Here is a 22,565-nt window from a genome sequence, read left to right as displayed (position 1 = left end):
TCCCTATTCTGCTCATACATCAATATTAGCTGGTGCAGTAGCAAGACTTGGCCCAATCTCAAAGATGGTTGCAAAGGACTAAATATTTTTAATGTGTTACACAGTCCCCTTATCGAGATGGATATTAATGTCCTCTGATTTATCAACATTTTAAAACACCAATGGCTATCAGCTATTACTCTGTTACTGAAAATGCCTCTTCAATCAGAATTTGCCTTTTTACAAATAACTTGCATGCCCCCATACAGTTGGCTTCATCTGCCAGCTGCTACTTCCTCATCATTTAAACTATTATCTCTAGATGGGCCAGAGTGTAAGGAGTCTGAAATTTATCTTGGTCCAAGTAAACTGATTATTCCATTCTACAAAATCCTTGATAAAAAGCAGTTGTTCCTTCTCTTATCTATTTTTCTCCCATCTATGTACATTTCAACACTACTTAATGCTTTTGAGAAAAATACCTTCATATGTTTCTTCACTTTCTATTCTCCTGAAAAGGCTCACGATCCCAGAAAGCAACTGACTTCTGGAGTCTCCTGAAACTACTTTCACATGGTCAGCAAATCAACATCGTTTCCCCACCACAAATCACTCTTACCAATATTATACCAAATCTTCACAAATTACAATTCTCCAATATCCCATTTGCAGAAAATGACTTGGAAGGTGCTTCATGATCACCGATCTAACAACGTAACTTCAAGTAGCTACTTATGTGATGGAAGTTGCTCTTAAGCTGACTTTAAACTTATAATTTTTGAGTGACCTTCAATTATTTTTTCAAACTTTGGATCTATTACAATGTACATAGCATCCATTCTGTGAAGTGCCGTAACTATCCATTACATATTATGCACATTACATGCAAGTCTTGGTATTCAGTTAGAAAAAAAGTTTACTGTTATATGTGGTGGCTGGCCTCCTATCCAGCATCTAAGGTTTGTTAAAAACATGTTTCTTCACTTACCACAATTTTCTGTTGCTGATTTGATCAGTTGGAAAGGGAAGCTAGGCTCTAAAGTCAAACAAAGCAACATTAAGTTTAATTTTATACTGTTGGATTGGCATGAAGATGATGCTTCCCACCAGGAGCACAGTCAATGCCTGGAGAGGTTTTAAAATGCATCTAATTTGAAAATGTTGTTATATTAAACATCTACATATGGATTACTTTATGAGTAAATACCCAGGGATAAGTTTCAGAGCCACATCATGAGAATATGTTCATTGCATTGACCTCCACTAATCACTGGAGGAATTGCACTGAAGGCACCAGGCTGCATTTTGCTGTTTACTCTCTAACCTTTCTCTGAGGTCATCTAAGCAACGCTGGAGGTGGACTTCTCCGGCAGTTATTAATACGTGTTCTCCTGTCTCCTGGACTAGCATCTCCACACATGGGTCAGCTTGGTTAAGTAACTTCATTCCCCTCACCAGCTGCGGCATTTCACCTGCAGGAATAAAGGAAACAAATCCAAAGGTTATGCACACTACAGCTTTAGAAGATAGTACAGTAAACACAACCCTCTCCCCTAGTTACCAACTATTTCCCTTAATAAATAATTCCATCCACAAAGCTACACTTTTCATCATGGAGGTCCCCACCTTATGGAATTCCAATTGAAAACTGCCTTTCCTCAACAGCATAATTCTAATTTCCTTTTGTGGACTTACAAACATCCTAAAAACCTTTAGTACATTATTTCTTATTACAAGAAACTGCCAGATAGGCCCCTTGGGGTGAGTAGATCTGAAAAGTGTAAGCATTAAAATCTTTATATACTATCGTTGACTTACATTTGATCTAACAGCAATAACAAATACTGATTGAACCATTACCCATCTGTTTACAACTATTGCAGTTGGTGGTGATGTGTATGCTAAAAATTAACTGCAGGTGTTAATGCAATGGAACTGCTGTACCACATGACCTATACTACACTGAAGTCCCAGCAATGAATTTCAATGGGCCAGTTATTGGTCTTTCATTAGCAGGAATACTGATTTACAGCACCTTAATAGGTTCAGCAATCTTCAGAAAGTAATTGAAGAAGGCCTGTTCTACCTATGTCCAAGAACTCTCCAGATATCCAACCGTATCTATTTTTAAAGTCTAGCTGAAACAGATAGCATTTAGCAATTCTCATAAAAGCTACATCCCAGAGGAAATGAAAAAAGTTTATCATAATATTCAGCAAAAGAAGTTCAGAAAGGAATGGGAGAACGTATCTTTAATATGAGGCATATTTCCCATCTATCCATCATCTGTAAGTGATAAACACAATACAAGGTAGAGTGGAGGCTACAGCACTCTTAATGGAGTATCAAAGACTGACAAGGAACTCATGCGGTGCCAAGCTTTTTAAGTTACCTTTTATGTGTAACTTCAGCAAGCGACGTGATGCACTTGGTAGGAAGAATTATTAGAGACAATATTGAATAAAGTATACTGTTCTAAAAGGCTTGCAGTTGCAGAGGGATTTCGGATGTGCACACATAAGTCATTCAAAGTAGTAGGGAAAGCTGGGGAAGTGATTACTATGACATATACAATTCCACGCATCAACCGAGGCATAGAGTATAAAAATGAGAAAGCCATGCTGATCTTTTACAAAATACTTTGGTCTGCTCTCGGATGGGGTGACTTATTCAGTCTAGTTGCTATATCATTGGAAGGATGTGAAAGATTAATTAGAGGGTCAAGAAGAATCATGAGAAGTGTTTCTGGGATGAGCGAGTACAATTATAAGGCTAGATTAGTGTTTTCACTAGGCTGAGGAGAGATTTGATGGATTATATTAAATGTTAGGTCATCTGGACAGAAAGAATAATAGGAGACTATGCAATGTATGGTTGGAATCTCAAATGTTCTGCCTTCAGAAATGGCAGAGGCAGGTTCTATTTTGGCCTTAAAAGAAGGAACTGGAGAAATATGTAAGGGTACAAAGAAAGGGACAGGGAGATGAAACTAGAGAGGCTCTGACAGAAAACTAACATGGACATGATGGACCAAATAGTATCCTTCTGTGCTGATGAAGTTCACTTGAAAATGAGATCTTGAATTTCATTGGCAATGTAAAGGGCTCTTACACGGATCACCATACCAAAAGGACCTTACATAGTTTATATTGCAAGATGCACCATGGCAGTCTCGAAGAAAATACGGTTAGATTCTATGGACAAAATCAGTATGTAGGGATTGGATGTTGGTATCATTGTGGGAGTCAGGATCTGAGAGAAGAGGTAAGTAGGTAAGTAGGTATAGAAGCCAGGTGCAGCTCAGAGAGAGGCTGAGAGTGTTCAATGACAAGTGTGACTCAGAAAAATAATTTCTTTAATTCTCAGGCAATGCTCAAAGAATTTTGTATCATATCTAAAGAAATACCAGAGGTTGTGTGATTACCTGGTTTCAATTTCTAAGGAGATCAGAGTGGAATTTCATAGGTTTTTTTCAGAATGTTTAACCTGGTATTATACTTTTCCCCAGATCAAATGCCTTTTTGGATGAATATATTGCAATACAAATGCACTGGAAAGGCAGGATGAACCAGGATATTTTCTTCTCCATTATTGTAAAAAATGAGAGAAATATCTTTGCATGCCACAGTCTGACTGATAATGCCAAGTCGCATTTCGACTTGATGGCAATGTAAATTTAAGAAAGTTTAAGCTCAGGAGCAGTAAAACATGACATGGAACCAGGTCAACTTTCTGTGCAAATTCTTCTGCTGTTGGCTTTGTTGAACCTTTCATGGCAAATGGACACTGAGCATTGGTACTTCTGTTTCTCTATATAGGGTTAATTTTTTTTACAGAAACAGTTGATGCTTATAATTAATCAAATGCACCTCAAATCACTTCACAGCAGAGTGTTCAAAAGCTATTTTGACAAAAAATTTTGTGAGAATTCAGGATGAATAACCAAATTATTGCCAAAAAGAGAGGATTAAAGATGCATATTAAAAAGGAGGGAAAGACAAAGATATGGAGGCTTTGGAGTAAATATCGTGTTAGGGGCTAGGGTAGCTGTTGAGATTGTCTCCAGCAGTGAAATCATGAACATTTGAGACTGCAGGAGATAGGAATCTATAAATATTGGAAATAAAGGACAGAATGAATCTATAATTCAGAAACGCTTCAACCATGTTTTAAAATTCATATCACCGTTGGACTATAAATCTAATACAGATCAGCAAATACAGGAGTAATGAATAAAATGAGCTTGGTACAAACTATGCCATGGCAGGATGAGCTCCAGAATAATGTATTAACCAATCTGAATAAATAGCATGTATACTAGAAACAAATAGAGAATGTTACCCACATACATGGATGTTTGGGCTCCACAGCTACTCGTACAATGGGGGTTGCTTCAAAGTTCAAAGGTGTAAAAGGTGGGCATAAAGGAGAAGTTGACAATGTGGCAGATTTTAATACGTGATCTTCTAAGCCACCAATACCTAATGTTGGAAAATAAAAATAAAAAGCAAAGAAGTTAAACATGAATAGTTGTGCAGGGTAATCTGATTATTGGAGTAACAAATATTTATTTGCAGTCGACTGACTTAACCTCAGAAATTAAAACAGGAGTAGCCCCTTCAAGCATGCTCTTCAGACTTTGTGCTTTTTTCAAGCAATCACCCCAAAGAGATTCCCTTAATGTTCAGAAATTTATTCATTGGAGAATGACTGAGCCTTCATCGTTCCCTGGAGTACCGAATTCCAAAGATTCACCAGTTTCTGAGTGATGATATGTCTCCCATCACTGCTTCAAATGGCCTACTTGTCCTAGACTCCTCCCTCTATGGCAAGTGCATGCTTTCTTTGGCTATAAACTGTCACAATAATCAAGGTTTGGTCTCACCAAAGCTGTAAATGGGTTGAAGCTTTTACTTCTGCATTCAAATAAAAGATAATATGTCTATTTTCTCTCATTCATGTGCCTGTACGTTGGTTTTCAGCACCTTGTTTTTCAGTAGTTTGGTCCTTTTGCTCAAAGAAACCACTCAGTTTCTTGGCATTTAACAAATACTTTGCTTTTCTGTGATGCTCAGCAAAGTGGAAAACAATCCATCTGTCATTTTACTCACCAACTCAACTTGGAGTCATACAGCTCAGAAACAAACTATTTGGCTCAACTTGTCCACATCGGCTAAGTTGCCAACCTGAGCTAGTCCCATTTGCCTGCACTTGCCCCAAATCCATCCAAACCTTTCCTATCCATAGACAAGTCCAAATGTCTTTCAAACATTGTAACTGTATCCATTTTTATCACTTTCTCATTCCGATTAATCACCAGCTTTTGTAAGAAACCGCTCTCATCTTAAACATATGCCCACTATTAGACTTCCCTAATATGGAAATAATGATTATGACCATTGACCTTATCTACGCCACTCATGATTTAAAAAATCTCCATAAGGTCACCTCTCAGCCTCTTACCCCCCCCCCACCCCCAGGGAAAACAGGCTCAGTCTAGACAGTCTCTCCTTATAACTCAAGCCTTCCAACCCCAGCAACATTCTTGTGAATCTTTTCTGCACCCTCTCTAGATTAATCCCATCTTTCCTCAAGTGCAATATCGCCATACCGCTGCAACAATGTACCAAACCCTGTACTCAATGTGCTGATCAATAAAGGCAACTGTAACATATGTCTTCTGCACCAGCCTTCCTAAATGCGTTGCCACTTTCAAGGAAATATGTACTTGTATATCTCAGTCTGTTTGTTCAGCAACATTGTTGATAGGACTGTTGTTCATGGTGAACGTACTGCCCGAATCCCAAATGCATCACTCGATACACTTGAATTTGTCTACATTTCCAAGTGTCCTTACATTCTCATCCATGCTCACACTCCCACCTAGCTTAAGAGTTTCAGCAAACTTGGAAATACAATCAGAATCAGGTTTAATATCACTGGCATACACTGTCATGAAATTTGTTGTCCTTGTGGCAGCAGGACAATGCAATACATAATAATAGAAAAAACATGAATTAAAGTGTTAAACACACACACACACACACACACACACTAAATAGTTAAATAAATAGTGTGGAAACCAGTTGACAATGAGGGAAAAGGAGTGTGATTCTGAGCCCTGGTGAGAGGAATGCCAAAGTGTTGTAATTTACAGAATAGTCTAACAGCGAATTTTTGGAGCTCCGTATGTCATTTAGTCCCCTCAGCTAAATCACTGACAGAGACTGTGAAGAGCTGGGACCCATCAACTGATTCCTCTGATACTGCACCTAATACAGCCTGCCAACCTAAGAATGATATCTTTATTTCCACTCTTTAATTATTGTCTGATAATTTATTCTCAGTCATCAATACATTCAATCAAATTCATGTGCTTTAACCTCCTTTGCAGGACCTTATTTCTGAAAATCCAAATACACTATATGCACTGGGTGTCAAGTGGCACCTGAGAGAATTAAAACAGATTAGTTAATCTGATTTTACATTCATAATTACATGTTGACTCCGCTCAACCCTATTTTTTTTCAAGGTGTTCAGTCATTACATCCTTCATTACAATTTCCAGTATTCACTACTATCAATTTTTCTTTGGTCTTCTCTCTCCCTCTATTCTTAAACTACGACATTCCAATCCACAGGAACAAATACAGAACCTATAAGACTTTGGAAGATTATCGCAAAACACCCACTGGTCTTAATGCCTCCATCTTCAAAACTCTGGGTTGTAAATCATAGAGCTTCAAGGACTTAATGAAATTAACATAGATGGGTGGCTGATGGTTAGTGTACATAGAGTGCCGCACAACTGACTCCAGTTCACCAAATGCTCATGATTCATGAACTCCTGAACTGAGGGAGTGGAAACTTTTCCTATTATAAGAGAACTGGATAATTAATGGGAGCACGCATGGGCATGAGTGCAGTATGTACTTGTGGGACTTAGTCATGTTGGTAAACCCCAGTGCACAGAATTCCATCTGGATGTCACTGAAATCAACATCTATGAACTCAGTTTTATAGTGTCTGGTTGTATGCTCCAATGTAGTGGGGAAAATAATCTGGATACACTGCAGGCATTAGTGACAACAGCATGGAGAGTTCTTGTGGTAAAACGGTTAAGGATTAAAGTGAAGTTTATCCACATGAAGAGGACAGTCCAAGGACACGAGCACTGCTAATGGCTTGTCCTGTATCTCTGCAATGACAAACTTGAAAAATCTGAGCTTGCAAATACACTGGTCATCTTACAGAACCAGGGAAGATGTGGTGCCTAAGATGATGCTTCAGCATGTAATCTCTTCACAGGTAGACGTGTCTTTGCCCCGCTCACTGGGCAATGCCCATACCCCCACCATCACATTGTGTGATTAGGCAATAACAATGTCCACAGTGTCAACAATGATACACCCAAATGAATGAAGAGCTCAGCAGAGAGTAGCACTCCATTAGTTTAAACTGAACACAAGCACTCCCTCTTAGTTTAAGCAGGTTCTATACATTGGAGGCTGATTAAGTAACCTGTAGCAAGTTCTGGTTTCCCATCAGGTTTCCTGATATCAATACAAACAAGAGAAAATCTGCAGATGCTGGAAATCCAAGCAACACACACAAACTGCTGGAGGAACTCAGAAGGCAAGGCCCCATCTATGGAAAAGAGTACAGTCAATGTTTCGGTCCTGCTGAAAGGTCTTGGCCTGAAATGTCGACTGTACTCTTTTCCATAGATGCTGCCTGGCCTGCCAAGTTCCTCCAGCATTTTGTGTGTGTTTCCTGATGTTAATAGTTAGTTTTTTTATTAAAAAGATGCAAGTGCAACAAAGTAGCAAAATTTAACCTTTTGTTATTTGGTTAGTGATTAATAAATGTTATAAGCTGCACAAAAAAGCTACAATTTATACTGGCAAAGGAAGAAACATGGTGAGAACTAGTCACCCTGTGCAACTTATGTCTGATATTAGAAAAAAAACGTGAGGATGATTTACATATTAAACACTGGCACTAATAAATTCAATTTCCAGGCAGAAATATCTAACGGTAAAATTTCAGTTATTCACCACTGGTTACAAAATATGAAAAGAAATGAAAAAAGGGAAAAAGTAAAGTTACCCTTTCATTATTGAGCGTGTGATGGCAATTTGGAAAGCCACAGCATACTCCATATTGGGATAAAAGTGAAGATTCCTGACATGTAACCACTTGCTTCCCACCCAGGGACATTATTCATAATCCCTAAGGAGAAACACAGAGGCAGAACCCAGATGGTCGAAACATGACGCCAAAATTAGAGGAATTAAAATTGTACTACCAGGAAAGCGGTGCTCACACTGATCAACAAAGATTTTGCTTCCTGAATACTTCTGGGTGTATCTTATGGATTTCAGGTTGCTGATCATGAAAATCACCATGAATTTTCACTATCAACATTATTTGTTTAAAAATCATCAATATTTGTTATTTCAATTCATAATTCAAGTCAAAATAACTGATGCCAAGATTAAGGAAGGCATTTTTGATCCACAAATCAAACAGGTCATCAATGACAAGCAATCTGAAGAACTTCTGGTAGGACCAGAGAAAATCGCACGGAAGGCATTCAAGGATGTTGTTGAAAATTTTTTTGGCAACCACAGTACACCAAACTAAGTGAAACTGATTGACAACATGCTTTAAGCATACAAAACCATGAACTTCAACATGTCACTAAAGAGTCATTTTCTGCATTCCCATTTAGACTTCTTCCTCGCAAACCTGGGCACTGTCAGTGATGAGCATGGTGAAAGGTTTCACCAGAACATTGCCATCATGGAGAAATGGTACCAGGGCAGCTGGAATCCATCAATGTTCGCTGATTATTGTTGAACACAAATACGAGAAGTCTTGGACACTGAGTACAAACGAAAATCATCAACAAAACATTTTCAGCTCAGTTAAAAACTGCAAAGCATCAGCACTGTTTATGCAATTAAATGCATCATATTGAATGACAGTTAATTTGTTTCTCCAAATTCCTATGTGATACATGAAGTCTGAAATTATTTTTGTGTTCAGCTTCAAGCAAAAATCTAAAGAAGCAAGAGTTTCAAAATAATTTGTCGTCTATTGTCATCAACAGACTTTATTGCATGTGGGTCTAATGCAATGTGAACAGTGAGGTTCCTGTGGATTGAGTAGGAACTTCTAAACTCTGGATGGTTACCATCGACGATGGCTCTGAAAATGCAAACAAATCCAGGATAGGTAGACCATCTTAAGCTTCTCCTTGGCTTACAAAACTAGCATTGAAGATTTGATAACACTCAACCAGCTTTGATGGGTGGGCCACATTGTTTGCATGCTTGACGCCAAACCACCAAAGCAGGCACTCTGGTCCAAACTCCATCATGGCAAGTCATTATCAGGACAAAGGAAGCTCTTCAAGGACATTCCAAATCTATCTTCAGAAAAAAATACAACATCTTCACCAACTCACGGGACTCTTGGCTTGTAGAAGAGGAAATATTGAGAAGGTACTGAGCAACTCAAGCATCTTTACTTGAAGCAGATAGAAGCCTATCAAAAGTGTATAGTACCTCTCATATAGCTTACTTACTTGTCAAGCTCTCCCAACACCAGTTGTGGCTGAATCTAGAGCCACCTCAAAACCCACAGAATTTCAGTGATAGTAACTCACTTTCAACATCAAGGGACAACCCAACAAGCAGTAACAATAGACAGGCAAAGTAAACTAAAGAGAGAGGAAAGAAAACTTTGATCCCACTATATTAACAAGATAAATAGGAAATACAGATATTAAGGAAATATCAATACTTGGTACAGCAAATACTGTAGATGCATTAAAAGACTGAGTAGCATTGCACCAAAATGTAGCCAAAGGAACTCAGATCCAGTGGATAAAGTATCCAAGGTAACGTTCAGATCACCGTTCTTTCATTTTCTTCCTTTATACATGTCTTAGCACCGACCAGCAGTAATCACAGAGACAGCTTTTAAGAGTGAACAAATGAAAAGAGGCAAAAGTCAGCATGATGATCAGCAAGGACAAAATTGAAAGGAAACATTAGACATCAACAAGACAAAGGGAGACCAATTTTTTAAACAAAATAGGAGCATTACCAGTAAAGGTCAGCAGAAGAGGGCAATGGAGATCCCTGTGGGCAGAACCCAAACTTAGAGTATGGTTAATTTGGAGAAGTTGGTAAAAGATCTACACTCAGTGGCAACTTTATTAGGTACATCTGTTCATCAGAATCAGAATCATCACCAGCTTTATTATCACTGGCATGTGTTGTAAAATTTGTTAACTTAGCAGTAGCACTTCAATGCAATACATAACACGGAAGAAAATAAATAAATAAATCCATTACAGTATGCATATATTGAACAGATTAAAAATCGTGCGAAATCATAAATAATACAGGTTTCTCCCGCCATCCGAAGGTACAGCGTTCCTATAAAACGGTTCATAAGCCGGAATGTCGTAAAGCGAAGAAGCAATTACCATTAATTTATATGGGAAAAATGTGTGAGCGTTCGCAGACCCAAAAATAACCTACCAAATCATGCCAAATAACACATAAAACCTAAAATAACAGTAACATATAGTAAAAGCAGGAATGATATGATGAATACACAGCCTATATAAAGTAGAAATACTTTTCTACAATCACTGCCTGCACTGTTCTCTGTAGTGAAAATCTCATGCAAGCGCCGTCGGCAAAAACACTCTCTCCAGTAATCTTTAAGCTATGAAGCTGCCAAATCATACCAAATAACACGTAAAAATACACAGCCGATATAAAGTAGAAATAACATATGTACAGTGTTGCATCACTTACGGGAATCGGGAAGACGTCGAGCACACTGATGATGGTGTGTTAGGCTGAGTCGTCGGAGGTTGGGGTGGTGCAGAGGCCCCCACCCTCCCGGCAGCGAACCGATACTGATCCGCGAAGCATGCAAGGATACATCGGTAGCTGGGATGCACCCAGCACATCTTTAAGAAAAAAAGCCAAAATAAACAAGCCAATTAATTAGGTGCCACCCGGCACGTAAATGTCAGCCAGCACCTAATTAATTAACTTGTTTATTTCTGCTTTTTTCTTAAAGATGTGCTGGGTGCGTCCCGACTACCGCTGCATTCTTCGCGGATCGGTATCTGTCCGCGGCCCGGGGGTTGGGGTGGTGGGACACTGAGGTGTTGCCTGTTTCCATCAGGGCAGGCAGGTCATCTTCTTCTATGTCTGCCTGTCTCAATGTCGAAGGTCAAGGTTCGTCATCTGCTGTGGCTGATGTGGAAGACTTGCTTGACCGCTTAGCCTCGTGCATTTTTAGATCATACAGTTCTTTGTAAGGACTCAAACCATCCTGCAAATATGCCCTAAACCAATATACCCTTTCAAAATTAAAGTCGTACTTTATCATTGCAGCGAAAATCTCACGCAGTTGCTTCATGTTCAGTTCCTGGACGACTTCACTTTCGGTCCGTTCGCTACTGTATTCGGTTTCCATTGTTATCCTTTCCTCTTCCAATTGCATCAGCTCTTCATCTATCAGTTCTTGGTCATGCGATGCCAAAACCTCTTCAACATCACCTTCGTCAACTTCCACAAGCCAAACTCACTTTGTCCTTACTTCGTTCACCATGATCGAAACGCTTAATTATGTCTAGTTTTACGCTAACACCCTTACGAGCTCTTTCAGGCTTTTCCGATACCTTAGAACTCATCTTGCAAACGGCTGCTCACAGGCATGTGTTTAAGCAATGCCGGCGAGAATGCTGTTCTGAATCCGAAGGAGAGCAGCTGCTCGGGGCGTGCACTGCCTTTTATCGCGCGCTGCTTTTTTCGCGTGCTGCCTTTTATCGTGTCAGTGAAAACACCTTCTGTTAGCGAAAACAGGGAACTAATGTAGGCCTTTCGTAACAGTGAGGTTACGTAAAGCGAACGTTCGAAAAGTGGGGTACACCTGTATCTTAAAAAGTGAGGTAGTGTTCACGGGTTTAATCTCCATTTAGGAAATGGATGGCAGAGAGGAAGAAGCTGTTCCTGAATCGCTGAGTGTGTGCCTTCAGGCTTCTGTACCTCCTACCTGATGGTAACAATGAGTTAAGGGCATGCCCTAGGTGCTAGGGATTGTTAATAATGAACGCTGCCTTTCTGAGACACCGCTCCTTGAAGAAGTCCTGGGTACTTTGTAGGCTAGTTCTCAAGATGGAGCCGACTAAATTTACAACCCTCTGTAGCTTCTTTCGGTCCTGTGCAGTAGCCCCCTCCATACCAGAGAGTGATGCAGCCTGTCAGAATGCTCTCCACAGTACATCAATAGAAGTTTTTGAGTGTATTTGTTGACATACCAAATCCCTTCAAACTCTTAATGAAGTATAGTCGTTGTTTTGCCTTCTTTATAGCTGCATCGATATGATAGGACCAGGTTAGGTCCCCTCAGAGATCTTGACACCAAGGAACTTGAAATTGCTCAATCTCTTCACTTCTGATCCCTCTATAAGGATTAGTATGTGTTTCTCATCTTACCCTTCCTGAAGTCCACAATCAGCTCTTTTGCCTTACTGATGTTGAGTGCCAGGTTGTTGATGCGACACCACTCCACTAGTTGGCATATCTTGCTCCTGTACACCCTCTTGTCTCCATCTGAGGTGCAAAGGGACTTTGGAGTCCTCGTGCAGGATTCCCTTAAGATTAAATTGCAGGCTGAGTTGGTGGAAATGAAGGCAAATGCAATGTTACTATTCATTGCAAGGGGACTAGAATACAAAAGGATGCAATGGTGAAACTATATTAGGCATTGGTCAGACTGTGCTTGTAGAGTACTGTGAGCAGTTTTGGGCCCCTTATCTGAGGAAGGATATATGGGCGCTGGAGAGGGTCCAGAGGAGGTTGACGAGAATGATCCTGGGAATGAAAGGATTAACATATGAGGAACATTTAATGGCTCTGGTCCTGTACTCACTGAAGTTTATAAGAATAATGGGGGGCGGGGGGGGGGGTTGGGGGAAGGAATCTCACTGAAATCTAAAGTAGACTGAAAGGCCCAGATATGGTCATAGACAGGATGGTTCCAATAGTGAGAAAGTGGTACAGCCTCAGAATACAAGAACATCCCTTTAGAACAGAGATGAGGAGGAATTTATTTAGCCAGATGCTGGTGAATCTGTGGAATTCATTGCCACAGATGGCTATGGAGGCCAACAAGTTGACAGGTTCTTAATTATTAAGGGCATCAAAGGTTATGGGTGAAGACAGGAGAATGAAGCTGAGAGAGAAAATAAATAGCAGAGCAGACTCAATAGACCGAATGGTCTAATTCTGCTGCTATGTTGTATGGTCTAAAACCAAGCTGACTGCAAGTTTCTCTAGCTCTTTCAGCCTAATTATAACCCTGTAAGGAGGTGTGCAAGAAATGATTCAAGACAAACTATCTCAGTATTTATACTATTAGCCTTCAAACCATAGAGGGGATTTAGTACTTTCCTATCCCCAAGGTCAATTAATGTTTTTCTTTCCAGCTCACACTTGTTTAAAATACCACTGTGAGAACATCAGCAGTGACAATATATCAATATTAGCCTCACAAGAGCCAAAATATGCACTTAAAATATGCTTAACTACGAATTTTAAAACCCACTCTACAATTCTGCCATTTACTTCATCAAATTTATTTCCTGTTACCTGCTTTTCCACTTGACCCAACAAGTCAAGGAGATCTGACCTGCCAAACAAGCCCATACCTCAGTTATCAAGTGAGGTATCTCTTGCAATCGATTTTATTGGACTGTTTATGTGAAGTATTCCATGGTATGGGATGTGTTTGCCATAGACACGCTTTGGATCATCACACTTCTTCTATTTGTTGTGCAGGTACAGCATCCTAACCACATTTGGATCTGTGTTTTCATCAGAGATTTAGCCAGGGACTTCAGATACAAGGGCAGTATTATTAAGAGATTTTTAACCTATATTTCAAAACAACTTCTTTACAGTTGCTTTTAAATCTTTAAATGTCTTTCTTGTCAATAAGTTATTTAAAATTGAAGCCACGAGTAGATTAGTTTTACTGAGTTCTGAGTTTTTCCAAGTCTAAACTCTTGCTGGGTTAACTTATCTAAGAAGCAGTAAAGCTGTAACAGTTGAACTCCTCTGCCCCAGTATCATGGAAAGAAACAAAAATGTCAAGAGGTCCCAATCAACATGCCATCACACTAGTTACTTCAGAGTCCTTAATAATTATGCAACCAAGAAGGAATCAAGAACTTCAAAAAAGGCAGCAAGTAGAATTTCTTGGCTAGGGATGAAGATACGGTGGGAAATAAATAGCTACACGTTGAGATTAATGGTATGCTCAAAACTGCTAAAAACAGATTTACATTAACTGGAGAGACTCAATGAATTGATCAGTAATTATTCTGAGATTCTATTCCTGCACAGGTTTTGCTTACGGGACTTCCTCATGTAAGTTTTATGTTTCCAGCTCAATGTGACCTTGTGCATCCACTAGATAAGTAATCCAAACCTACAGTAAGTATTGCTTGACACTGCAGAAAGGAAGCAGTATATGCAAATAAATTCATTTTCATCAATACATAGTTTAAAAATAAAATACAACCATGTTTCAATTTAACTACTAGTCCCTCAGTTTAACTGATATCGTGGACAGCCTGTGCAATACTACTATCACTTCTTATCTGGATGGTGTGAATGTGCACCTATTACGGCATAATATTATGGTAATTCTTGCACTACCATTATCAGTGTGAACTTGGAAATCTTGTAATCTTTGACTTATAAATCTTGTATATCTTACTTGTTAAGCTAATTTTATTCTTTAACTTCTCTTCTAATATTTGTATATCTGCACTTGTAATGCTACTATGGCACTGCAATTTCCTTTGGGATCAATGAAGCATCTATCTTATGCTTTAAATAGGTTACTAGAATGGTGGCTGCCTACAACAAACAAATGAATAATGGATGCAAAATTACCAGCTACAATTAAAAACGAATAATCAATTATATTCCACTATTTAGCCAATTTAGGCTCACTCCTTCAGCAAAAGGCTCAAAGTTTAACAAAATTAGCTTAAATCTGTTGTGCATAATCTGAAATAAATATTGTATTGCACTTGGTAAAAGTAAAAATCTGAGGGGCAAAACCGCATGTCACCTGAATTTTGTACTGTTCTGAAATTACACTATGAACAGTTTATCACATCAGAGAAATCAATATCATATCATGAAGTGGAGGTTGAGCCTATGACCTTCTGAGTCAGAAGACTGCTGGCACTGAGCCAAGTCTACAATAAATTTAGAAAATATCCTCTTCTGTTTCCACCCCGCCCCATGATACACGTTTGGCACTTGCCTAACATACAGTGCCTTGAAAAAGTATTCAGCAATACAACTGTTTACATTTCACTATCCTTCATTTTCTAAATTGATATTTTTGATCTAATCTCCAAAACATTGTGCATCGTGCCAAATCAAAAGAAAAAATCCCAACCCTGTCAACAATTTACTAAAAATTAAAAACCAAAATTGTGAAGCTGAAGAAGTATTCATCCCCTTCTACGCTATCTTTCCCTAGGTGCAATACTGTATATTACTTTACCAACTCACCCAGTTTGTTGATGTAGAAAATTGAAGATTCACCTGAGTAAATACCCTTCTCTCTGTAAGATCAAACAGTATGGTAGATTTTCAACAGACAATGAAGACAAAAGAGCATCCAAGACAAGTCAGGAAAATGATAATAAAGAAACACAAATCTGGGGAAGGGTACAAGACCATCTCAAAGGCACTGAATATACCTCAGAGCTCGGTGCAGTCCATCAAGAAAAAGTGGACAAAGTGTGAAACCACAACAACACTGCCTAGGTCAGGCGGCCCCTTTAAACGTAAGTCATCAGAGAAGAATGTCACTTGTAAGAGAGACTACAGTGACATCAACAGTCACTCTGAGTGAGCTGCAGAAATCAGTGGCTGCAAATGCAGGTGAAGTTCATGGCTCTACAATCTCTAAGGTCTTGCACAAAAAGTATACGTATGGAAGAATGGCAAGGAAAAAGCCCTGGCTAAAAAAGACACATATCCTTGCCTGTTTTCAAAACATCACTTTTAGAAGATACTGTAAAGATGTGAAAGACGGAAGCGGAGTTAAGATGGCACTAAACAGCGACTCCTTTGCTTGCATCTTCGGAAACGGCTTTATTTCCATCTTTAATATCTTGATTTTTCCCTTTCGAGGTTTTTTTGAAGACCCTGACCTGGAGTTACACGCTGACTTTGGTTTTGTGGGAATGGGACCCGTTCTCAGGGTTTCAGGACCGGCCGATGTTCGGCATGCCAAGGGGTCGGCCTGAGAGGCGGCCTAGTGTTTGGAAGCCTAAGATCTCGGGGCTCAGGAGACGGGCAGATCGAGGGCTGGTGTCATGGCAGGAGACTTGTGTGTCATCCGGGAGGCCGGAAAATCTTTCGCTGTGGGCCTGAAGACCCAAGATCTTTGCAATCTTTGGGCACAGAGCTTGTAAAAAGCAATGAAATCGACTTTTTAACATGTAAACCAGTGAGTTGTTGTAATGTCTCCCGCTCGCCGTGAAAATGGGGGACACCTCCTTCTCCCTTATTAGGGAGAGAGAGAACCTGTGGGTTGCCGGATGAATTGCGATAGTCTTTGGGGTAACTGCAAGGTCTGTGTCTTTGCTATCGCTTAGCTCACGCTTGTGCTTGGTAGAGGATGCGCCTTTTGTTTTGCCGGTGGGGGGAGGGGGAAGAGGGGATTATTGCACGCCGCCGCTTACCTGCAGGAGGAGGGAGCTGGGGGGGAATCTTGGGATTCTCACATTTAACTGTCGTTCATTCTTTGGGGCATTTCTCTGTTTCTGTGGATGTTTTGCGAAGAAAAAGCACCTCAGGACATATATTGTATACATTTCTCTGACATTAAATTGAACCTTTGAAAGAAGGTCTTATGGTCGGATGTGACTGAAGAGGAACGTTTTGGCCTCAGCACTAAGTGGTACACATGGTGTAAATCTAATACTGTGCATCAGCCAGGTAACACCATCCCTACTGTAAAGTACGGTGGAGGTAACATCATGCTATGGGGACTAGCATTCTGGTCATGCTCGTTCGCTGCTGTCGTTACTGCGCAGTCGGGAATCTTTCGGAGGGAAGGCCTCAAAATCCCCGGCTTTGCCTGCTGTTGGCGACTGAGAAGGAGGTCGAATCGTTCGGATAGAGATGGCGCTCAGTACTCGGTGTCGGAGAGCTGATCGGAGGCTCGAAGTTTTCGGATGACTCAGAGTCGGACTGTGGTCAGGTATGGCAGGGAGAGTTTTTCTTCCTTCTCCCGTCTGCATGAGATGTGGGACATTTGAGAGACTTTGAACTTTTACTGTGCTCATGGACTTCTTCATCAAGTTATGGTATTGTTGCACTGTTGTAACTATATGTTATAATTCTGTGGTTTTGTTAGTTTTTTTCAGTCTTGGTCTGTCCTGTGTTTTGTGATATCACACCGGAGGAAATATTGTATCATTTCTTAGCATGCATTACTAAATGACAATAAAAGAGGACTGCGTGTCTTCATAATCTAATCTAATGATTGATGGGAAGATGAATGCTACTAAATACAGTGAGATCCTCGATAAAAACCTGATAGCATTTGCCAGAAAGCTTAAAGTGGGGACAAAGAGCATGGAGTGGCTTCAAATTAAGAAAATCGATGTCCTCAAGTGGGCCAGTCAGAGTCCTGACCTTAACCCAATCAAACGTTCCTGGCAAGACTGCTGTCCACCGCTACTCCTCAACTAAGCCTGAGCAATTTTGCAAGGAGGAATGAGTAATCTTGCTCCATCACATTGTGCAGAGCTAATATAGGCCTATCCACAAAAGACTACTGGCTGTAATAGCTACGAGAGATGGTTCAACGAAGTACTGAGCAAAGAGGGATGAATATCTTTGAACTGCTGACATTTGTGTTACTAAATTTTTTAGTTTTTCATACTTGACAATTTTCCCTGTTTTTTTTTCAGGCTCTACTGTGTGAAAAGAAGCATGTGATTCACAAATAAAAATTCTCAGTTAAGTTGATCAAAAATCCCTGGGTGTAATATTCATTGATGTGAACAAAGGGTTGAGGGTTGAATACTCTTACAAGGCACTGTCCACCTCTACCTGCTTTAAAAAATCCAAAAGAAAAATCCTCATGCTTTATCATTGACATTGGATTGCCATTCAATTTTATCGCCACCTTCCCTTGGGAAAACACAGCTTCATGAATATAACGAAATTAATTTATTTCAGTTATTTATCTTTTCAATGTGGTTCTTATTCCTTATAGCTAAGATGTGCCCAGTGGAAAGATTTCAGCAGAGGGAAAGATTTAATTCTATTGTAATTATGAAAATCTTTCAAGCATTTAATGGATGAAATTACTTCCAGCAAAATTTTATATTACCACATTCAGATGAAATTCCACTGCACAATTTTATGTCTTCATTAACCCAGTTAAACAAACATGATAAATATGGCACGGTCAAATTTCATATTATAATTATTGCTGATTAACTAATTTACTTCATTCTTCAGCAAAATACAAAAACCAAAGCCTAAAATGCTCCGTCAATATTGTTGCCCAATGGACAATTGGACAGAGAAGCAAAAAGCATGAGAAACACTTGGAATACACCTTTGGGTTACGGTTTCCAAAAATAATTTGTAAAGGGAACAACTCAAATGCAGGAAGAATAATAGTTGTAATTGAAATGTCACAAAGTGTGGAAGAAAAAAAAATCAAAGAGGGAAATAATGTTACAATGACCTACAGCTGGCTTAAAGAAATATTTATTTTAGGAGTTGTACAAGATGCCCTTCATATATGCATTTCGTCTCCAAGCCCCGGCACATAATCATCAACACATGTACTCTCAAACACACTAGAGCCCTCCTTTGCAGCCTCCTTATCACTCCATTCCCTTCATCTCCTGACCACACCAAATCCTGAATCCCAACTATTTGTCCAAACTTTCAAAAATCACAACAATTCCCTACTCTTCAGCACCGTTCCCAATTATCACTCCAGTGCAAACTCCCAAACCTACTCACCCCAATCATATGTCTGACCCCAAGATAAATTGCTAACTCCCAATCACACTCTCACCTCCAGTTCTGAATACAAACCCCCGCTTATCCCCATCAGAATCTTCCTCTATCTCCCTGGATGCCAACCTCCTCGCAAAGCCACCATAACAACCATACATTCATACACAAAAGCATCATAAATCTGACTTGCCTCCCAATCAGCACTCAGTTTTGTTCCATGTGCTCCCAACCTGAAGCTCTGATCTTTCAACCCCATTCACTCCCCATATACTCAACACCTGCCATACTTTTAAGGCTTTCCTGAGCAACAGATCATAACTACTCTATATTCACTGCCATTACCACTGATCAGGTAATCACTGCTCCTAGATCTCAGCTGAGTCTGGGAACACTAGCAATTTCCATTAGTCAGAGTTGACAGTATATATATATAAAACCTCAAAAATACAGCAGACCCGAAGAGACCTTTGGTGATACCAAAATTAACAATTTGTCTAAGATCTTGTCTAAGATCTAAGATCATAGAAACATTTTGAATGTTGAAAGGCATGGACAGAGTGGATGTGGCAAAGTTGTTTCCCATGATGGGGGAGTCTAGTACGAGAGGGCATGACTTAAGGATTGAAGGGCGCCCATTCAGAACAGAAATGCAAGAAATTTTTTTAGTCAGAGGGTGGTGAATCTATGGAATTTGTTGCCACGGGCAGCAGTGGAGGCCAAGTCATTGGGTGTATTTAAGGCAGAGATTGATAGGTATCTGAGTAGCCAGGGCATCAAAGGTTATGGTGAGAAGGCGAGGGAGTAGGACTAAATGGGAGAATGGATCAGCTCATGATAAAATGGCAGACTTGATGGGCCGAATGGCCGACTTCTGTTCCTTTGTCTTATGGTCTTATGGTCAAAAACAATGATAACGTACAATGATAATGAACATTAGTAGAGTGCTCAACATTGTGGCTCCAGGTACCCTGATGTAAACTCTTAGCAAACAAGTATTCCCAAGTACTCCTATTTAACTCTATTTTAAAGGGCATTTCAAATCCAATGGAGTATTTTTGGAATTTAATGGAACCCAACCCAAACAAGGATATATGGAAGCAACTTGCACAATGTACTGAATACATTAATAAATGTCAGATAATCTGGCTTAAATAATTCTGGGTCAGAGGATAAAAGATGGTCAGAAAATCAAGAGACCACACCCACTACTCTTTTAATAGTGGCATGAGATCTTTCACATTTAACAGAGGGGTTCTTATTCAACATATCATTTTAACAACACTAGCAGATTAGCTCTGATAGCTCTGATGCTGGAAAAGTTTGTACCATCATCTTAGGAGATCTTTTGTGATCTTTCGTGCCCCAAGCCCCCACCTCAGCAATCATTTAAAGGGCTGAATAATACTGACAGGCATACATCATGAGCACGCTCTTCTTCATTATCGGTAGTTCCTACAGGAGGCACTACCTCAAGACGACAAAATCCATCATCAAAGATACCCATATCCAGGCCATGCAATCTTCTCACAACTACCACTGGGCAGAAGATACAGAAGCTTTAAGTCCCACATTACTTCCTTCAACCATTCAGCTCTTGAACCAACCAGCAAAACTGTAATCACCAGAGTTGAGCAACACAACATGATGATAACTTGCATAATTTTGCACTAAAATGGATTGTTTTTTGTTCTAATTCAGTCACTTCAGGAATCACAAAGGTAAAACTTCTAATCCAATTAACTTTATGTAGTAAGCAATTTCAAATAATGATATTCACTGACAAGGATGCACTTAGAACATTAACATGAATCACAGAGTGAGACATGGAGACATAAAGCAGGCTCTTCAGCCCCCAAGTACATCCACCAAAATATTTTCCCATATTTCACGAACACCCTAGATACTCCACTCAACTTCATGACACAGCAGTCAATCACTTTACCAACTTGCATGTCTTCAAGTTGTTGAAAGAACCTAGAGCACTCCCAAGAAACCCAAATGGTCACAGAGGGATGTACAAACTCTGCAGACAGCACCCAAAGTCAGGATTAAACCGGGTCATTGGTGCTAAGGCAATAGCTCCTCTAGCTGTGCCATTTTGAAGTGATCAGATTTCCGCAGCAGGTAGTCCTGTGGTCTCAACGCCATCTGTCTGTGTGGACTTTGCATGTTCACACTATACTGTGGGCTTTCCTAGGTGCTCCAGTTTCCTCTTGCACACAGCTCCACTGACTACAAAACACAAGTCAGGAGCATGAATGGATACTCTGTACTTCTCCAGATGGGAGCACAGATGCAACAACTCCTTAGAAGCTTAAGGGCAGCATGGCAGCATAGCAGTCAGCGTAACATTTTACAGGGCCAGCTGTAGGATTGGGGTTGAATTCCTGCCGCTGTCTGTAAGGAGTTTGTGTATTCTCCCTGTGGATGGATGGGTTTCCTCTGGGTGCTCCTGTTTCCTCCCACATTTCAAAGGCATACAGGTTAGGGCTAGTGAGTTGTGGGCGTGCTATGTAGGCACCAGAAGCGTGACAATGCTTGTGGGGGCTCACCAGTACAAACCTCATTAATTTTAATTTGTCACAAAACAAAGTATTTTACTGTATGCTTCGATGCACATGTGATATATAAAGCTAATCGAATCTTAAACATTCATCTTATTGGCATAGTGGCTCCAGCGTGCTTCACCTATGAAACGCACTGCAGTTACTCAATCAGGCTACTCCAAAAGCACCTCGCAAACTCACATCTTCCATCACCAAGAAAGCAAAGATTGAAAGATTTCCCAACAAGCTGCAAACCAATTTTACTTGGAAATATCACAGACCTTTCATTGCCAGTATTCCTGGAACTCTAAACCAAATACCACTGTTGGGGGTATTTCCACCAGAAGGACTGCAGAAACTCACTACCAACTTCAATTAGGCGTAGGCTTGAATGTGGCAGCAACACCCAAACTCCAAACATGAATAAATAAAGATAATGTTTCACTTAGTGCTTTTAATGATTTGAAATTATTTTAATGAGTTTTAAACAAGTTTACATGTTTTCAGAGATATTAAAAAACTGTAAAAAGTCTCACTGGTATTAAATGATGCAAAACTCTTCTCCCAGCTTTGACTACATTAAACCACAGTCAAGATCGCAGTGCACTCTGAGATCAAGAGTGATACAATTACACCCGAGGCCTATTCCCTGCTGAATTCCAAATATACTTTGTTCCTGCTTTGTTTTGTGGAGGGGCAGTAAAATCAATGCTCCATGTCCAGTCCAGATTAACCTGACTGGCTCAGGATAGTATGTCCCAGTGTCATGTGCACTGTTTTAATAATTCTATCTTCCCAGATTCTGCTAACCTCTCTGAACTTCTTCAGTGGCTTGCAGTGTCATCCATTTCTCCAGCCCAGTCCTCAATCGATTCATGTGTCTTTCATTAAACATTGGGAAGACAGACCTCATGGTTTTCCT

General features: G+C 39.9%; 1 protein-coding gene across 4 annotated transcripts in view; it reads right to left on the bottom strand.

Annotated features, from left to right (window-relative positions):
• Positions 1 to 22,565, bottom strand: part of efl1 (elongation factor like GTPase 1) — a 299,478-nt gene that overhangs the window by 81,548 nt on the left and 195,365 nt on the right. For all 4 annotated transcript variants that reach the window (XM_072278343.1, XM_072278344.1, XM_072278342.1 and 1 more), the window contains 2 exons: positions 4,329 to 4,460; positions 1,304 to 1,451 (listed from right to left, as the gene is read on the bottom strand). In XM_072278343.1, the coding sequence (XP_072134444.1) occupies positions 1,304 to 1,451; positions 4,329 to 4,460 (280 nt within the window). The remainder of the gene's footprint in view (positions 1 to 1,303; positions 1,452 to 4,328; positions 4,461 to 22,565) is intronic.

The sequence above is a fragment of the Mobula birostris genome, chromosome 14 (genome assembly GCF_030028105.1).
Source record: "Mobula birostris isolate sMobBir1 chromosome 14, sMobBir1.hap1, whole genome shotgun sequence".
NCBI lineage: Eukaryota > Metazoa > Chordata > Chondrichthyes > Myliobatiformes > Myliobatidae > Mobula > Mobula birostris.
This window is presented reverse-complemented; position numbering and strand designations above follow the sequence as displayed.